The following is a 19,004-nucleotide window of genomic DNA, read 5'->3' as shown; positions in this document are numbered from 1 at the left end:
TTTCTGATGGATACACATGGATATTCATGTCCATCCTTGGCCTTAAAAGTGTTCATACCAAACATGGATATAGCTTAATGGACAGTTGGGAAAATAGTGAAACTCTGACTTTCAGATCTAATGTCACTGGATATGTATGTGTGTGTGTCTGACACACACACTCTATTTTTCTGATGGATACACATGGATATTCATGTCCATCCTTGGCCTTAAAAGTGTTCATACCAAACATGGATATAGCTTAATGGACAGTTGGGAAAATGGTGAAACTCTGTGACTTTCAGATCTAATGTCACTAGAGAGCAGGCTTGTATGATAATAATCAGTCTTAACTTTGATCAAAGCAACATAATTTGTTCCCTCATTAAGATAACACTTGAATTATTGTTAATATTTGAATACATCCACTATTAATCAGTACATGTAAGAGAGAGAGAGAGAGAGAGAGAAAGAATTGGGGGTGGGGGTGGGGGGGGGGGAGATAACAGTAACCAACTGTCATCTTTGTAGATCTAAAATTTGAGGGGTAATTTCGTCAGCTTGGAAGAAATCAAACGTCATCAAACTTGCTGGTGGGAAGGTGAGGACAATACAACACGTGCTTAAGACGACAAAGACCTTAAAGGTGCTTGGTCACTGTTGACAAAAAGAAGGAGACTGCCCGTTGACCTTTGCTGCACACAGTGAGCTTCGTTCTTCGTGGGGCAGGATATATTGAGCTTCTGGTCATGAAAAGCGAGCCACCAGAGACGTCTTTCAGGCTGCAAAGCTTTCCCGTCGGTCAGTGACAGAATTCATAAAGGAGGAAAGTCTCTAAATACCGAAAACGTAAGGATAAACGGGCACTCCGGCCAAAATATGGGGAGCATGTCTACGTTCCCACAGGTCTATATTTCCCGTGGTCTCAGGTCCCCGTGGTCTACGTTCCCTCAGGTCTGTGTTCTCCCTGGTCTGAGTTCCCCCATGTCTATGTTCTCAGAAAACAACCGGTTTTTTTTTTTGGTAGGTATGTGTTCCCCCAGGTCTATATTCCCCCAGGTCCATGTTCCCCCAGACCTATGTATGTTGAATCATGCAAACACATTTTGGTGCTGATCAGCAGTGATCGGCAGTAGTCAGTAGTTTGCAGTCAGCAGTGGTCAGCGGTTAGCACTGGTCAGCAGTGGTCCATTGGGTTCAGCGGCAGGCAGCAGTTGTCAGTGGTGGTATGTGGTGATCAGCATTGGACAGTGGTGGTCTGTGGTCAGTAATGGTCAGCAGTCTGTGGTGACCAGCAGTGGTCAGTTGTGATCGGCGGTAGCCAGTGGTTAGCGGTGGTCAGTGATAAGCAGTGGTTAGTGGTCAGTTGTCAGTGGTGGCCAGTGGTCAGCAGTGGTAAGTGGCGGTCAGATATGCTCAGTGGTGGTCAGTGGTCAGCGCTGGTCAGTAGCCAGAAGCGGTCAGTGGTGGTCAGTGATTAGCAGTGGTCAGTGATCATCAGTAGTGGTCAGGGGTCAGCTGTGGTCAGTTTGTATTTAAAAACAAACTACCAGGAAGTCATGACAACGAACAAGTGTGACAAAACAACAGAATGAGAATATGATGTGGTCAATAGGGGCCAGCAGTGGCAAGTAATGGTCAGTAATGGCCAACAGTATAGTCAACAGTGGTCAGCTTATGGTCAAATCCTGCCAAGACATTCCAATATTGCATATCCGTCACAAAATCGTGCAAGCTGAACTTTGATAGTGGCAAGCGTGGTCAGGCAGGTAAAACACATGCCAAGACATAATAATGCACAGATTTAATTAAATACCACAGTCTGAGTTCTTTTGGCATGTGGTCAATAGACCCAGAAAACGTAAATTTCGGGCAGCATAGACCTGGAAATGGGGGGAGGTATGGGTGGGGGAGGGCATAGAGCTGACCACCAAAATAATCAACAGAATGCTTCAATGAAGTGATGCTTTATTTGTGGACATTTGGACGGGTCTCCAACAAAAACACCAAAAAAGGAAAATCTTGACATGAATTGAAACTTGAGATAAAAACAAACAAACAAACAAACAACAAACCAACCAAACAACAGCAAACGAATATGTTTGATATCAGGTAGGAGGGGTCGTGGTGGAGGTGGCGGGGAATGAAGAGAGAGACGAAGAAGAAAATTATTTCCATCGACTTGAACGTGGGATTTTCAAAGGTTTTTATTTTTTTAAGTGTCCAAAGTAAATACTTTGTTAAGGAAAACAAACAAACAAACAAAAAACATAGCGAAACAGATTTTTCTGTGATCATGAAACAATCTAAAATTCCCTAAGCTCAATCTCCAACGGTTCAGAAAATGGTAAAACTGCTCCACAAATGCAAACATTGTGAAGTAGGCCTATTAACAGTCTCCATTTCGCGTTTATATGGAGACATTATTGTTTGTTTTGTTTGTTTCGATAGCGATTGCACGCTTGTTTTCAACTACCAATGTCAGCGAAGAATGCAGCCTCAGATTCTCTGTTTCTCAGTCTCTGTCTCACTCTCTCTGTCTCTCTATCTCTGTATCTGTCTCTCTCTCTGTGTCTCTGTCTGCCTGTCTGTCTCGCTCTGATGACTTGTTTAATCGTCATTCGTGTGACTGTTTTGCACAAAGAGCGAAAAGCCGTGGCAATACCAGGCAATATATTTCTTTAATTTGATGTCGTTTTATTGTTCCCTTTGAACCCCAGGTACTTCCCTGTCGGAAAACCCCCAACTAATTTCAAGTCACAATAAAGAATTGATACAAACCAATGGTCACGAAAAAGGAGACAGCCAGTCCCCACCCCATTATCTCTCTCTCTCTCTCTCTCTCTCTCTGTCTGTCTGTTTCTGTCTGTCTCTTGTTCTGTGTCTCACGAATCCACACGCACGCCATACACGAGATAAAGTCTAACAAGGAAATTCGCCTGAACAACGTGCATTCGCGAATCGATTTTGCGTGGAGCATGCGTGCACGCTTCTATATACTGACGAATGATGGGGGTGGGGTTTTTATGGCAGTCGGGGTAAAGGAAATAAATTAAAGAGAGAGAGACACCGAGATCCAGTTGATTAATCACGTGAGACTGACAGACTCTGTGACACTTTGTTATTTCCAACAGTCTGTGGCCGGGTATTATGTGTAGTTCTGGAGAGAACGATTGAGGTTATCTGCCCCGTCTTTGTGGTCATAATTGTGTTTATCGTCATTGCTTTTTTATTTTTATTTTTTTTTAATTTATATTCAGCGGTGACGTGAGGCTATGTGAAAAGTTCCCTCACGTGGGGATGCCAGGGGTCATTCAGTATAAATAGCATCCCCATCTTCTGGATATTCTGTGCTAGTGCTAGAATTTTCCTGTTTTCTATTACTCTCTTTATTTCTGCCCCCCCCCCCAACCCCGCCCGTGCCCCTCCGCTCCTCCCCCACTCCCCTTTACTGATGTATGCTTTTCTGACTTCCCCGTACATTCCCTTTCTTTTTTCGAGCAAGCTTTGACACTTTTTTTTCTTCTCTTTTCCGCAGTCTGTGATACGCTATCAGTGCTGTTTTGCTCTGGCGATTTGGTAGTGAAATGCAAACACTGGAAATGGGCACTAGCTGTCCATTCTGTAGTGTTATTTACCTGTATGGCCTTTTGCATGTTTTTTGTTTTGTTTTTTGGTTGTTGTTTGGCTGTGAAGTGTTGTTTGTTTGTTTTTCCATTTTTACGAATTTTGTATAGTCTGGGGATGATAACCGTAAGTGCTGACGTCCTCAGCACGGGCTAGTCTTATTTACCCGAAGGAGCTAAATGGTTGATAATGTGCCAAAGACTGGGTTTTATGGGTTTGTCTTGGTGTGTTTTTTAGCTGTTGTTACAGATGTCACAGTTTCGTGTTGACGCGACTGAGCATTTGTATGGTTTGACAGTCCTGGTATGGCCCTGTGCGGTCGGCTTGACTGTTAGCAACAAACAAATATGTGTAAATGAATGGGAAAACCATTGGTGAACACACTGCCGACTGAAGCCATTGTTGAACATAACTGGACCAGATAAAACGCGGTCGATATACACTGGACAGACATGCACGTGAAATTTCCAGTTGAGCTTTTCTTTCTCCATTCTTTGTTCGCTTCCCACATTCTTTTGCACTTTTGTGTGTGCACATACGCAGACAAAGTACCCATGTGCATACACACGCGCGAGCGCACGCACACACACATGCGCGTAAACACGCGCATATGCACCACACCGTACCACACTTCACAACAGAGAGAGAGAGAGAGAGAGAGAGAGAGAGAGAGAGAGAGTTAATATAAAACCTCTTTGACGTCACCCCACATGTGAGTTAACAACCCAGCCGACAGCGAACACGAACACACAACCCTTCTCTCCATGTCTCTCCGACAGTGAACAAAGAACAGTCGTGCGTTATTCTTTTATTTCATGATTTATTTTCTTTCTGACGGAGTTTAGTAAAAAGGTGCGTGTGAAACTATGTGATACTCATTACTAGACTAGAGGGGTGAAGGTGCTCTGAAGAAAAAAACATAACTGTACAGGGTGATATGAATAATCATTGTAGCTGAGAAGAGGATGAAAGCGGACAGGCTTGGTGGTTTCATTATTTCACCCAAGAGAAATAAATGAGAAATAAACGCAACAAGGTGGTGCATGAATGGTCAGTCTGAGTGTTGAGGATAGATTCAGTCACATCACATGACCGGAAAAGCTCAAACTTGGGTCTTTTCAATCATTTACAACTCCACGTCACAGCAGTGACAGGCCTTTAAAAACACTGCTTAACTGTTCTGCCTGAAAACTGCGTGGTGAACCACGAATGTCTGAAAAGGGACAAAATTGCACAATGTCTTATCAATATAATAGTCTTCACAATAATACAGACATTCAGCAGTTAAATCCTGTCCATGCCGTTCCCACGTCACACTGTGGTTAAGTATCACCCAGTCAGCAAGATTTTCACCACGAATTCCTCATGAAGATCGACATGCCAAACAGTGCATGGTGCTGGTTAAGTATCACCCAGTCAGCAAGATTTTCACCACGAATTCCTCATGAAGATCGACATGCCAAACAGTGCATGGTGCTGGTTAAGTATCACCCAGTCAGCAAGATTTTCACCACGAATTCCTCATGAAGTTCGACATGCCAAACAGTGCATGGTGCACCAGCCATTGTGCTGAATAAAAGTGATCAGTTAATGTCCTTCAGTTTACAAGAACAGAAGAGACTTCATACAGCATGCAAAAGAAAAGTAAAGACATCACAGCAAATCCCACAACACAATGGGCACATGGCGCCCGTAAACCCTCACTGCCTCTAGGCTGCAGGCAGAACACTGAAGTTAACACTTCAACGGGACTGCACACGTAAAACTGGACTAGTAGTTACAGACAGGCAGGAAAAGGAGATGACAAATAAATGAGAGTGATAGTGACAGAAGTGTATTTGTATTGTCAGCATGAGCAACCCGATCACGTGTGAATTTCTATTTGAAGACAATAAAGCTGACTTGATGAAAATGACGCTTTTAGTTGTGTTAAAATGACCGCTCCGCAAACACAACAACGGAAAGGCTGACGCTGTATTGAATGACGTGCCAGTCAGAACTCATAATATTATGCTTTGTTGTTGTTTTTTCTAACAGTGAAGCCCGTACTTATTCATTTTGATAATGCGTTTGCTGAACCTGTTGGAGATTTGCTTTGCGACAACAAAACGCCGTACTTGTTGCCACGATACTGACGCTGGAATTTTTAGTCATGGGGATCAACTTGATGAGATCGACATTTGACGTTGTTCATCCCAAACACAGTGACCACGTCGGAGCAGACGATGAGGAGACCGACGATGACCAGGATTACCACCCCTACACTTCCCATCATCCTGGCTGACATCCGCTCGTCTACCGCACTCTGCTTCCGGTTCCGCTGGCGCGACGTTTCAACCAGAACTGAAAGGGCTGGTTCTTTGGTGCTGACTGCTGGCGTGTGTGAAGAGCTACACCTACAGGAACATAGGAACTTTGCTGGGGTGGGAGTGGTATTCCATGCTTGCGTGACGGTCTCGGAGGATGGATTCTGAGAAGTCCAATCCAGTAGGAGGGTGGTGGGTTTCTGGGTAGTGGGCTTCAGGGTAGTGTGTTTCATTTGGTTGGAGGTTGTGATGATGTCTGAAAAAGTCAGTGAACTGCTGGCAGCTGTAGTGTCATAAGGAATAACTGACGTGACGTTTGACACTGACCCAAGGCAGGAATCAATGATACCTAAATGAGACGTGGAATTTCCGGGGTCCTGGGAAAAGACAGCACACACATACAGAACCTATTACTGGACATGTGTTATGGCTGTTTGAAGTTAGTTTGTTGTTCTTCTTGTTGATATTATAAATCATTTTGCTCATGCTCCATGTTTTCCTTCTTATATTGTAAACACTTTCTCCATGTGCACACCTGCACTCACACACTTTCATGTACTCACACACACATTGATGCCAACACACACATGATGCTCATGTGCACGTACACAGACATACGCGTACATGCACGCACACACATGCACTGATACACGCCCACACACATTGTAGCACCCTTCCTTCCTTTTTTTCACTCTCCCTTCCCCACCCTCTTCCTCTCTTATTTTTGTTCGTCTAATATCACTGAGCAGAAAGACTACTACTACTACTACTACTACTACTACTACTACTACTACACACTTAGCTGTATCTGTTTATGAGATACTTGCTTATTCATATAGCACACACATAATCTTAAATGTCAGCCACAAGTATAAATATGATTGATAGAAAGTGCTTGTAAGTCTTCCAAAGATTATTTTTTTAGGTATGTTGTGACTATCTGTGTGTGTACTTCAGTCATGTATAGCACATACAGTTGATACCAGCTTTACATTGACAAGAACTCTCCAGCAAATGGGTTTATCTCCATAAGTAACCCTTTTGCTTAAGTGCTTACACATGCAACCTTTTTGCTCAAGCACTTACACATATACATGGATGATCATAATTATGTCTATGTTACAGGAAGAGAGATGTAAAAAAAAAGAAAGAAATTACACGTGTATTTAATGATCATCTTCCTGTACCTATGAGATAATACTGACCTGTGACGTGAAGGTTCCGAGTGGCATGGACCAGCCCATCTTCGAGTTGTAGTAACCCTGCAAGTACCCGCTAAACGGCTTGCAGCACGTGCAGTTTGAAATGCAGGTCAGCTCTTCATTGATTATAGACTGGTTCAAAAGAACTCGCACCAACCTCAGTGCAGGCATTCCACACACACTGGAGATCGTGTCCTCGTTATCAGTTAGGTTGAGTGGTTTGTTGCCGAACCAGATACACCCTTCAACGAGGTTTGCGAAATCAGCTACAAGGAAAAGGTAGTTATCGTCAGTGACTAATAGCTGCACAACTTGTTCAGATGTACCCCATTGTGACATGGGTAGCAGTACCGTCATCCTAGCATCTGTGGATTTTTTCAGATTATCAGTAATCAGAATGGTCACCAGTACAGGATGGGAGGAATTTAAGACTGTTGAGCTGTTTCCTGTATCTAGTGATAGTAGTAATGTATTTCCGGCGCTCTGTGTTGCATAGCATTTCCCGAACACAGGTATGATGAAGACAGTGTTATCATAAGGCGCAACAATTTTCACTTTATATGACGCTTCGAAGTCTTTGGCAATCACATAACTCGTTCCTAGGGCGTGTATTGGGGGGATGTACTCCACCAGTGAATCCATGACAGATGAACGGAATTTGTCCACCGTCGTGTAATCTCCCCCCGACAGCACGGCCACAGGGAAGGAGGAATTCACCACACTGCCTGACATGTCACATTTCTCACACAGAATCTGCATCACCTCCAACTTGTCCAGTTCTTCCTCTATCACATCCCCATCAAAGTATATGCTATCATTGTAGATGAGAGCACTGCTGGATGGACGTAACCTCAACTTGACCGTGACAGTGGACCTTTGTTGTGCCACGATACCCACAACACAGTGAAACTGTTGGCAGTACGTCACAATCGTGTACTCGGTGCCCAGAGAGGTGACTGGAGACACAGTGAACGCTGCTGTGGCAGGGAGAGTGTATGCATACACTTCGCCATGAACAAGCACTCCGGTGGCATCCCTGTGCCTTGCCGTCACCAGAAGGCCAACACGACTTGCCTGCTTCATGGATCCGTTGGGCACGACAGCTGACCTGTTGAAGAGCAGTCTCTGCGTGCGTCCAGGTGGCAGAGACAGCGTGGCATATTCCGGTTCCAGCGTGATCTCCACGGCGCTGCCTTTGCTGGGGTTGGTCAGTATGAGGCGGGGCCACACATAGTCAGGGGAGGTAAGTGGGGGCACGCCAGGGGCCAGGAATGTGAGGAGGTATTGTGTCACGTGAACCACAGTGCCACTGGAATCACCGTTGGCTTTTAAAACTGGACCTGAGAAAGGTTGGTAATGAGGCTTCACATTGATGCTAAAAATCTGGGCAAGTCTGAGATGAAGTGAGAGGAAGTCATTGGGGGTTACGTTAATGACAGAAGTCTGGGCAAGTCTGGGGTGAAGTGAAAGGCTGCCACTGGGGCTTCACATTATGACAGAAGTCAAGTCTGTGCAAATCTGAGATGAACTACCAGAGGTTGGCATTGGGGCTTCACATTGCGAAAGAAGTGTAGGCGTATCTGGGATGACGTGAGAAAGGTTGGCATTGGGGCTTCACATTGTGGTAGAAGTGTAGGCAAGCCAGTCACACTGTCAGATGGCACCAATATTTTTGTTTACTATTTCTCAAAGCACGACTTGTTCTGCTTGCAGTGAGGTATGAATGATCCACGTGAGCATACACACGTGCGCATGTGTGTGTGTGTGTGTGTGTGTGTGTGTGTGTGTGTGTGTGTGTGTGTGCATCTCCGATATGCTTCTTAATACTGAGTGCTGAATTTTGTTTTTCGAATGGTGGTAGGGTGGACAATGAGGAGGGTGAAGGTTGGGGCTGGAGGGGGTGGGGGAGGGGTGGGGGTGGGGGACGTGGGTGGGAGGGTGGTGGTTGGGGGCTTACAGGAAATTTGAACATTTCAAAAGCATTCTTTACCTATAATATATGCATTGTTATCATTTTCTTTATCATCGACTTGATTAATGCAATGACGTAATTCATTTGAGGGTTTTGTTTATAGAGGCGCAGTGGACCACATCAGCGGCACTTTCTGATTACGTTTTCTGTAGTGTGGCTGCCTTTTGGTGTGGTGGCCTCGTGATAACGTGTCGGCCTTGGCAGCGAGAGAACTTGAGCATACAGGATCGAATCCCACACGGCAATGCCTAGGTAGGCAGCCTGTTGTGTAAATGACCCTGTGTCTGTAAAACGCTGAGACCTTGGTCTCTGACCGCGGATAGGTGCTATATACGTATCCATATCAATCAATCAATATTTTCTCCCCCTCATCTAGACCTTAAGTAGTGTTCTGGACGCTAGTCATTCACGAGATGAGACGATAAACCGAGATTTTGAGTGTGGCATGCACTTGGCGCAAGTAAAAGAACCCACGGCATCAAAAAGGTTATTCCTGGCAAAAAATAAAATCCAGTTTGATATATAGTGAATCAAATGCACTTGCAGGCAGAAGAAGAAGAAGGTTTGCACAGCACTGTAGCAAGAGCAGCCCGATTTTCACTACTTACACATCACAGTGTCTCTTGTATGTTACTTTTTTTTTCTTCTTTTCTTTTCCTCCTCAAAATGTATGTTTTGTGTATGTCTTAACCAAACTGTTAGTGTGGCCATTATAAACGATTATAAGTAAGCACAATACCAGATGTTATTCTTATCTGTATAAGTTACATGAAATACCTAGCATTTTCAGGTGCCCCCGCGGGGTTTCCTGAAAATGAATACGCCTTGTCTTGGCATGGCACAGAGAAACATGTCGTGATAAAAGAGTTAACACAATCAGTAGAATACTTTTTTTTTTGAGGGGGTCTGGGGGTCTGTCGTGATTGGTGTCTTGACATGTTGTTGTTGCGTGTGACGCATTGACAGAGCTCTGAGTGGGTTGGCTGCATTGCATCGCGTGACTCTGTCTGGTTAATTAATTAATTAATTAATTAAACTCAACCGGCTAGAGCTGACTTGAAACCCAGGACTGGTCGGATGGATTCCAACCAAACGTTCTTCTCCCTCGCCCCCACCTCTCCCCCTCTTCCCCCCTCTTCTCCATTCCACGCCTTTCCCGTTTCATTCTTCCCTTTCTTTCTATTCTTTTTGGTGGTCTTCTATCATGTTTTTTATTTCTTTCCTTTTTGTCTTCCTTGCTTTCTTTCTTTCCGTCGGTTTTCAATGATTTACCCCTCCTTCACTTTCTCTCTTCCTTCAGTATTCTTTCTTCTTGTTTTCTGAAATTTACTCCCCCCCCCCCCCCCCCCCCCCGTATTTTCGTGAAAGAAACTGATTAATTCACACGAACACACAGAGGCACACACGCACACACACACACACACACACGCGCACGCACGCACGCACGCACACACACACACACACACACGTAAAAAAGCAATTGTTGCCTATTCAATTTACCATCATGAAATAAAATCTTGACTTGACAAACGCACACTCGTCAATAACTTCACATAAGACACTCAATTTTAATTCTATGTGGAAAGTTGATTAAAGACCCGCAATTGCCTTACATCGTTCTTTATTTATTTATTTACTTATTTATGTACGCTTATTGTTGACTTCATCAAGTTTTTGCGCCTTATACATATTATTAGTAGTGGTAGTAGTTTTTTTTAATGTATTTATCTATTATTCATTCACCTTTTTTTTCTCAAGGTTTGACTAAGCGCGTTGGGTTACGCTGCTGGTCAGGCATCTGCTTGGCAGATGTGGTGTAGCGTATATGGATTTGTCCGAACGCAGTGACGCCTCCTTGAGCTACTGAAACTGAAACTAAAAGGAGAATGAAAGATGAGAGAGAGAGAGAGAGAGAGAGAGAGAGAGAGAGAGAGCATATATGTTGTGTTTGCACACATTTCGGTGGGTTGTGGAACCAAGAACATATCTTGTCAAAAATGTGCAAGAATGATAGTAGCTGCACCCGTCTGTAAACACGTTCGTTTATTTACTTATAGTCTGTTCATCTAAGATGATATTAGACTGAAAATAAAGGATATTATTATTATCATTTGGATTATTATCATTTCTGTCATAATGATGATTGTTATTATTAATTAGAAATCGACATTTCTGTATATTCGAATGAAAAGGGGGCGGTTGAGGTGGAGGGGAGGGGCGGGAGGGGGAGGGGGGGTGTGGGGGGCAAGGAGGAGGGGACAAAGAAAGGAAGAGACAGACAGACAGACAGACAGACAGAGACAGAGAACAGAATGTGGAAAAGATAAGAGTACAAAATCTAAAATGGAGAGGGTGAGTATCTGTAAACGCTTGTAGGTGGTTTTGATATGTTTTGCTTTTCATGAATACGGATTTTTTATGTCGATATCGTGATATTGATATCTTCATTACAATTTTTCCTCATCATTGTAGGTTTTTTTTTGTTTTTTTTTTATGGAAAGTAGGTTTCTCTGTCCCCCGTGATGGTATATTTGTATTTGTATTTGTACTTCTTTTTATCACAACAGAATTCTCCGTGTGAAATTCGGGCTGCTCTCCCCATGGAGAGCGCGTCGCTATACTACAGCGCCACCCATTTCTTTGTATTTTTTTCCTGCGTGCAGTTTAAAAGGTACTTCACCTGTCCGGTCGTCTGTAGAGCGTGTGGTCTTGTCCTTCACGGTGAGCGTTCTCGTTTGTACATGTTTGGATTTGTTTTCTCTGGACATTTCTTGTCTTGGTTCAGCTTCGGCACTATTTCCCACTGTACAAATATCTTATTTGGTGTTGACTAAGCGCGTTGGGTTACGCTGCTGGTCAGGCATCTGCTTGGCAGATGTGGTGTAGCGTATATGGATTTGTCCGAACGCAGTGACGCCTCCTTGAGCTACTGAAACTGAAACTATTTGGTGTTTCTTTTCTTTTTCTTTGCCCAGAGGGCAGAATGTAAAAGAAACAACAACAAAACAATAACAACCCCCCCCGCCCCCTCCCCCACAGAATACTAAAAACCTGTTTAGTATTCTGTGCCCTCCCCCCCCAGCCCCCCCCCCCTCCCCCAAAACACCAACCAACTTGTGTGCTTACACCAGTACTCTCTTTAAATAAACATACAGTTGCATGAATCGTTCTTTCGTTCGTTCCCTGATGGGTCTAGTTGCAGAACCTTTGAGACCGTGCTCCTTCCCCACTTCCACCGCCTCCCCCTCCTTCCCCATTTCCACCGCCCCCCGCCCCCCCGCCTCCCCCATGTCCCTCTCCCTTTTGTAAATTGACAGCAATGACACAACTATTTTCACAGATCCCTGTATTAAATCTGGGGCACATCTTTCATTGTCCCCGCCTTTTCTTCTTCTTTTTTTTTTCATAATTCCCACCCTCTGCACCATCCTTCCTTCGATCCTTCCAATTTGACATACACGCTGTTGATTTATATATCAGCACTGCAAAACTGAAACACACACACACACACACAAACAACAACAACGCCCTCCCCCCCAAAAAAAAAACAACAACAAAAAACAAAAAAACCCAAAAAACCCCAACTCAACCGTGCAAAACACAAAACTTGGTCACATCTGAAATACATACGCACACAAAGCGAAAAAAAATCTCCCGCAAAATAAAACAGCGAATGACATATTTTAACAATCGAGCTCTTCAATGTAAATATGACTAGGCTGTCTACTGAGGACTGAATTCATCATCCCCAGATTAAATAGAAATCGTGAAAAAAAGGATAAAAATGCTAAAAAGCCATACAAATATATATAAAATTGCCACGTTGGCAAATATTCTCCTGCGACTGTTTGAGTAAAGGTGAGCACAATAAAAGATGTGTCCGAGATTTTTTTTTTTCACGGTGGATGAGGTGAAGCGAATATGGATCAGTTCGCACCCTTTTAGTGACACCTTGAAACTGAAAACTGAACTGCGACTGCGGGACACACACACACACACACACACACACACACACACACACACACACACACACACACACACACGCACAGAGAAATAGGTCTTGTTTGAAACCGAAAGAATGGGGAATAGAAGGCACAAAAAAGCTGACAAAAGTGTATACACACACAAACACACACACACACACACACACACACACACACACACACACACACACACACACATAGGCCTATGTGTTTGTGTGAGTGTGTGTATGTGTGTGTTTGTGTGTGTAAAGGCAGACACAAAGAGACTGATAGAAAAGGGAAAATTTCGAGCACATAATTTCCAGAAGACGGAGATGCTATATACAGGCCTACTGAAAGACCCCTGGCCCCCCAGGGAGGAGTGGGGTGGGGTGGGGTGGGGTGGGGCGTCGGGAGGGGGAATCCTCCCAACAGAATAAAACAACACGTTCCGCTCACCGGCTGTAGAGGACAAACCAGGGAACGGAAAGGGAAGACAGGCACAGGAGACGAAGACCAGAACCAGAATCAGCGAGCAGTGATACAGTCGTTTCTCCCCCATCCTCACACCTGGCTGGGTGGCTTCCCTGCAGTGCTCCACAGGCCTGCAACAATCACACCTGCCAGGACAACAGTTTGCTCTGTTAACGTCAGGGTCAGTACCGTTTCTTCTTCTTCTTCTTCGTTCGTGGGCTGCAACTCCCACGTTCACTCGTATGCACACGAGTGGGCTTTTACGTGTATGGCCGTTTTTACCCCGCCATATAGGCAGCCATACTCCGTTTTCGGGGGTGTGCATGCTGGGTATGTTCTTTTTTTCCATAACCCGCCGAACGCTGACATGGATTACAGGATGTTTAACGTGCATGTTTGATCTTCTGGTTGCGTATACACACGAAGGGGTTCACTGAGGCACAAGCAGGTCTGCACATATGTTGACCTGGGAGATCGGAAAAATCTCCACCCTTTATCCACCAGGCGCCGTTACCGAGATTCGAACCCGGCCGGGACCCTCAGATTGAAAGTCCAACGCTTTAACCACTCGGCTATTGCGCCCGTCTACCGCTTTTTAAACGTGGTCTCCGAGGAATCTGCATGCGCTCACCACACGCGCACGGCAGTGGCAAGTACACAGTTTGTCTGTCCTTCTCACTCTTTTTCACCCCGGGCCCATCTCTGTACGCCCCTTTGCCAGTCTTTCCTTTGTCTGCCTGTTGTGCCTGTCTTTCTTTCTTTGGCTTGGAAAAAAGAGAGCATACGTTCAAAGTATGTGATAGACTTATGTTCATGATCAGTTGATTTTAGTTCACTGCACATGATCTACAGATTAATTGTTTGCGTTTATACTTTTTAGTCAGAAACTTTTTTTCTTTTTAAAAAAAAAAAAAAAAGGATCACTGGCTTTCTTGGTGATTTGGGGGACGGGGAGGAGGGGTTGACGTTTGGGGAAGAGGGCAGGAGGGTGGGAGGGGGTGGGGGTGGGGGCAAACCTGGATAATCTACTTCAGTGCCCCATCTTTCTGTGTTTTCTTGAAAACTTTTCACAGATTGCACTTTGGATCACTTTGCACTCGTGGTGATGTTAGCGATGTCTTTTGGTGGTACAATAGTCCTTTCGCCTTTCGGAAGTTCTGTTCAGGGCCTGGTGGTACAGTAGTCCTTTCGGAAGTTTTGTTCAGGGCCGGATTGCATGAGGCGATCTCTGCAGCACTAAGTTTGCTTAAGGTTTAGAATTTTCCTGAGAACATGGAATTTACGGTGGAGTGAGGAACATTCTTACGATAGAAAACTTAGCGCTGCTGTATTTGCTCAAGTAACCCACCCCTGGACATTTTTTTAATATTCTTTTCCGTGTCGCTATGGGTTTTTTTCCTGTCGTTTTTTCCTCGTCTGTTTGCTGTTAAAATGCATCGTCACGCCGACAACTGAATAGGAAGCGACTGATGATGAACGATGGAACGTCCTCCGAGCAATACGATTCAATAATCCAGTAATAATAATAGTAATAATAATACCAGCCTATGTTTCGTTAAAATTCAAATTCTTAAAAAGGAGGCAAAAGAAAAAAGAAAGAAAGAAAAGAAAAGAAAGAAAGACAAGAACATGTTTTTGGCCCCATCAACAGAATACTCATACGGAAACAAGAACACACATATGCGCACAGTGCGCTCACGCACACGCACACACTTACACTGACACACAAACACACATGCTATAGAATGGTGGTGATAAGTCAAGTACAGTGATGACACACTCACCTTACAACTTCACAAACGACTGTCTTCGGTATTTCAGCTGCTTCACGCCGACAACTGACAGGCGAAACTGGAATGCCAATCAAATAACGGCCTCAAAAGGCCTGTCATGGCCGAGACGCACGATTAAATCTGCATCAAAGCGGCTTCGACGCCAGCTTTTATTGTGACAACTCCACGAAGTGATACGCAGTCCCAGCGTGTCAGCTGATTAAACAGCAAACCGAGGCCTTTGCATGCAGAGTTTGCGTGTGCAGTGTGTCTATGTTGACAGATTTTCCTTCCTTCTCTGTCACATAGGGGGCAGGACGGCTTTTTCTGGGGATTCAGTGGGGGGTAGGGGGGGTGGGTGGGGGGTGGGGGGGGGGGGGGGGTGAATGGGGGTAGGGGGTCTGGAGTGCGCGTGATGATTGCAGTGGGTGAAGGGGGTGTGAGGGAAGGGAAGAATATAAAGTTGATCGTCATGTGATGGACATTTACCTCAGGCTACCAGGAATGTATATGTTATGATTGTTCATCGTTTCGTTGTTCTAGATAATAATTCAAAATAATATAGAATCCCATTTAATAATAAAAATTTTAAAAAATCACATTTCCTTAGAAGGAACAAAATTGCAAGGAAGACATGATGCAGAACGGTTGAAAGAAGTGAAGGGGAACGGTGGAAGCCAGCTTCCTTGGGATAGGTTATATAGACAGCAGCGGAGGTCTTTGAGGGTGGCTTTATCTGCATATTGCACGAAGAGTATAATAAATACACTTCCATATATCGTGTATACAAAGTGTGAGTATGCGTGAATATATATATATATATATATATATATATATATATATATATATATATATATATATATATATATATATATATGGTGGTGGTGTGTGTCCATCGAGATCGATGATGACCATCGTTGTCATCCAGCTGGGGGATGGGGGGAGGGTGGTGATGGGGTGGGGGGGAGGATGCTCATGAATCTATCTGTGAATGCGCAGATGGCTGAATAGTCCAATCTGCGCACGAAATGTTCGCTGACAGTTGGGGCAGACAAAGACAGGCATACCATTGTCAGGGAGCTTGTTTGCCCGTGACTTTCTGGCCTGCCTCTTCTCAACAGCTGCAGCAGTCCTGTTGGCCTCGCACAACTTGGCGCCTTTGTGCACAGCAGCACGCCATTTGTCACGGTCCACTGCAGATTCCTCCCATGAGTCAGGGTTGATATCAAACGCTTTCAGAGAGACTTTCAGAGTATCTCTGAAGCGCTTCTTCTGACCTCCGTGTGATCTCTTCCCTTGTTGCAGCTCGCCATAGAAGAGCCTTTTGGGCAGCCGATGGTCTGGCATGCGCGCCACGTGTCCAGCCCAGCGAAGCTGGGACTGCATCAGGATGGTGAAGATGCTGGGAAGGGTGGCTTTTGCGAGCACCTCTGTGTCCGGGGTCTTGTCTTGCCACTTGATCTTCAGTAGCTTCCTGAGGCATGTTGTGTGGAAGTGGTTCAGCTTCTTGGCATGTCGTTGGTACACTGTCCAAGTTTCGCAGGCGTACAGTAGTGTGGGGAGAACTACTGCTCTGTAGACCTTTAGCTTGGTCTCAAGACTAATGCCTCTTCTGTTCCAGACATTAACACTGAGTCTACCAAAAGTTGCGCTTGCTCTTGCAATCCTGACGTTCACTTCATCGTCGATGGTCGCATTTCGTGACAGTGTGCTGCCAAGGTATGTGAACCGCTCCACCGCACTGAGTCTCTGACCGTTGACTGTGATGTTGGGCTCAATGTAGGGTTTCCCTGGGGCTGGCTGATGGAGAACTTCAGTTTTCCTCGTGCTGATGGTAAGGCCGAAGTTCCTGCTGGCAGTGGCAAACTTGTCAACGCTGAGTTGCATGTCAGCTTCAGATCCAGCGTTGAGGGCACAATCATCAGCAAACAAAAAGTCTCTGATGATGTCTGTCATGACCTTCGTTTTTGCTTGAAGCCTTCTGAGGTTAAACAACTTACCATCTGTTCGGTACTTTAGGCCGATTCCAACATCGCCATCTCTGAAGGCATCAGTAAGCATTGCAGAGAACATGAGGCTGAACAGCGTTGGAGCCAGGACGCAGCCTTGCTTGACACCATTTGTGACAGCAAAAGGAGCAGATGTTTCGCCTTTGTCCTGGACTCGAGCCTGCATGCCTTCATGGAATTGACTGACCAAGGAAATAAATTTCCGAGGGCATCCGTACTTGGCCATGATCTTCCACAGTCCCTCTCTACTCACAGTGTCGAAGGCCTTAGTGAGGTCGACATAGGTGGAGAACAGATCAGCATTTTGCTCCTGACATTTCTCTTGCAGCTGCCTTGCAGCAAACACCATGTCGGTGGTTCCGCGCTCTTTCCGGAATCCACATTGGCTCTCAGGCAAATGACCTTGGTCAAGGTGTGCTGTGAGGCGGTTTAATAGGATCCTGGCAAGTATCTTGCCAGCGATGGAGAGCAAGGAAATGCCCCGATGGTTATCACAGGCTTGCCGGTTCCCCTTTCGCTTGTACAAGTGAATGATAGATGCATCTTTGAAATCCTGGGGGATCGTCTCTTCTTTCCACATGAGTGAGTACAGCTGATGGAGCTTCTCAGTCAGCACAGTGCCTCCATCCTTGTAGACCTCTGCTGGTATGGAGTCTGCGCCAGGTGCTTTGCCACTGGATAGCAGGCGAATTGCTTTCTGGGTCTCAAGAGGTGTTGGCGGATCGTCCAGTGCTTCGTTGATGGGGACTTGTGGGAGACGGTCTATGGCTTCATCATTTATGGAGGAAGGGCGATTTAAGACACTGTTGAAGTGCTCAGCCCAGCGTTCGAGAATTTTCTCCTTCTCGGTGATCAAGGTATTCCCATCTGCACTGAGGAGGGGGGATGATCCCGAGGATGTGGGGCCGTAGACTTCTTTTAAGGCATCATAGAACCTCTTCATATCGTGCCTGTCAGCATATCCCTGGATCTCATCAGCCTTGTCACTCAGCCACTTATCCTGCATCTGGCGTAACTTTTGCTGAACAGTCCTGCGGATGGCATCGTACACATCCTTTTTTGATGTGGACTTTGGGTTGCTCAGGTAGGCTTGATGCAGACGGCGTTTCTCATCCAGAAGTTGCTTGATTTCATCACAGTTTTCATCAAACCAGTCTTTGTGCTTTCTGGACATGGGTCCCAGGGTCTCTGAAGCTGTACTATAGATCAGCTCACGCAGGGTCCTCCAGTCAGACTCCACATTCTGGTTGTCCAGAGAGGCGGATTCCAGACGATCTTCCAGCAGCTCCACAAAGGACTGTTTGATGGTGATGTTTTTCAGCTTAGCGATGTCGAGCCGTTTTGGAGCCTTCTGGCCTTGGGGGCGTCTCTTGGGCTGGATTCGAATATTCAGCTTCGAGACTACAAGGCGATGGTCTGTCCAACACTCGGCGCCGCACATGGTCTTTGTTACACGTACATCTTGCCTATCCCTTTTCCTGACGATGACATAATCGATGAGATGCCAATGCTTTGAGCGAGGGTGCATCCATGACGTCCTGTTACGGGTAGGGAGGCAGAAAACTGTGTTGGTTATCAGCAGTTCGTGCTCTGCACAGGTCTGAAGCAAAAGCAATCCATTTGGGTTGCAGTGGCCCACACCGTGCTTTCCAATCACTCCATCCCAGGAGATGTAGTCAGAGCCAACTCTAGCATTGAAGT

General features: G+C 45.3%; 1 protein-coding gene across 1 annotated transcript; it reads right to left on the bottom strand.

Annotated features, from left to right (window-relative positions):
- Window positions 1-4,608: 4,608 nt before the first annotated feature.
- Window positions 4,609-15,371, bottom strand: LOC143284276 (uncharacterized). Its single transcript, XM_076590967.1, has 4 exons — window positions 15,307-15,371; window positions 13,508-13,653; window positions 7,118-8,454; window positions 4,609-6,289 (listed from the first exon to the last, which is right to left on the bottom strand). Exons 2-4 carry the CDS (start codon window positions 13,608-13,610, stop codon window positions 5,753-5,755), a joined length of 1,977 nt encoding a protein of 658 aa, XP_076447082.1. The 5' UTR covers window positions 13,611-13,653; window positions 15,307-15,371; the 3' UTR covers window positions 4,609-5,752.
- Window positions 15,372-19,004: the final 3,633 nt, after the last annotated feature.

Source organism: Babylonia areolata, chromosome 7 (genome assembly GCF_041734735.1).
Source record: "Babylonia areolata isolate BAREFJ2019XMU chromosome 7, ASM4173473v1, whole genome shotgun sequence".
Taxonomy (NCBI): domain Eukaryota; kingdom Metazoa; phylum Mollusca; class Gastropoda; order Neogastropoda; family Buccinidae; genus Babylonia; species Babylonia areolata.
The sequence above is the reverse complement of the archived record's forward strand: the minus strand, read 5'-3'. Positions and strand labels throughout refer to the sequence as shown.

Excerpts from the sequence above, each read along its gene's own strand:
- LOC143284276 (XM_076590967.1), bottom strand. The coding sequence starts at position 13,610 with ATGGGGGAGAAACGACTGTATCACTGCTCGCTGATTCTGGTTCTGGTC. Across the intron at positions 8,455-13,507 it reads TGGTTTGTCCTCTACAGCCG|GTCCAGTTTTAAAAGCCAAC; the intron begins GTGAGCGGAACG and ends AACCTTTCTCAG. Across the intron at positions 6,290-7,117 it reads TCGGAACCTTCACGTCACAG|GACCCCGGAAATTCCACGTC; the intron begins GTCAGTATTATC and ends GTCTTTTCCCAG.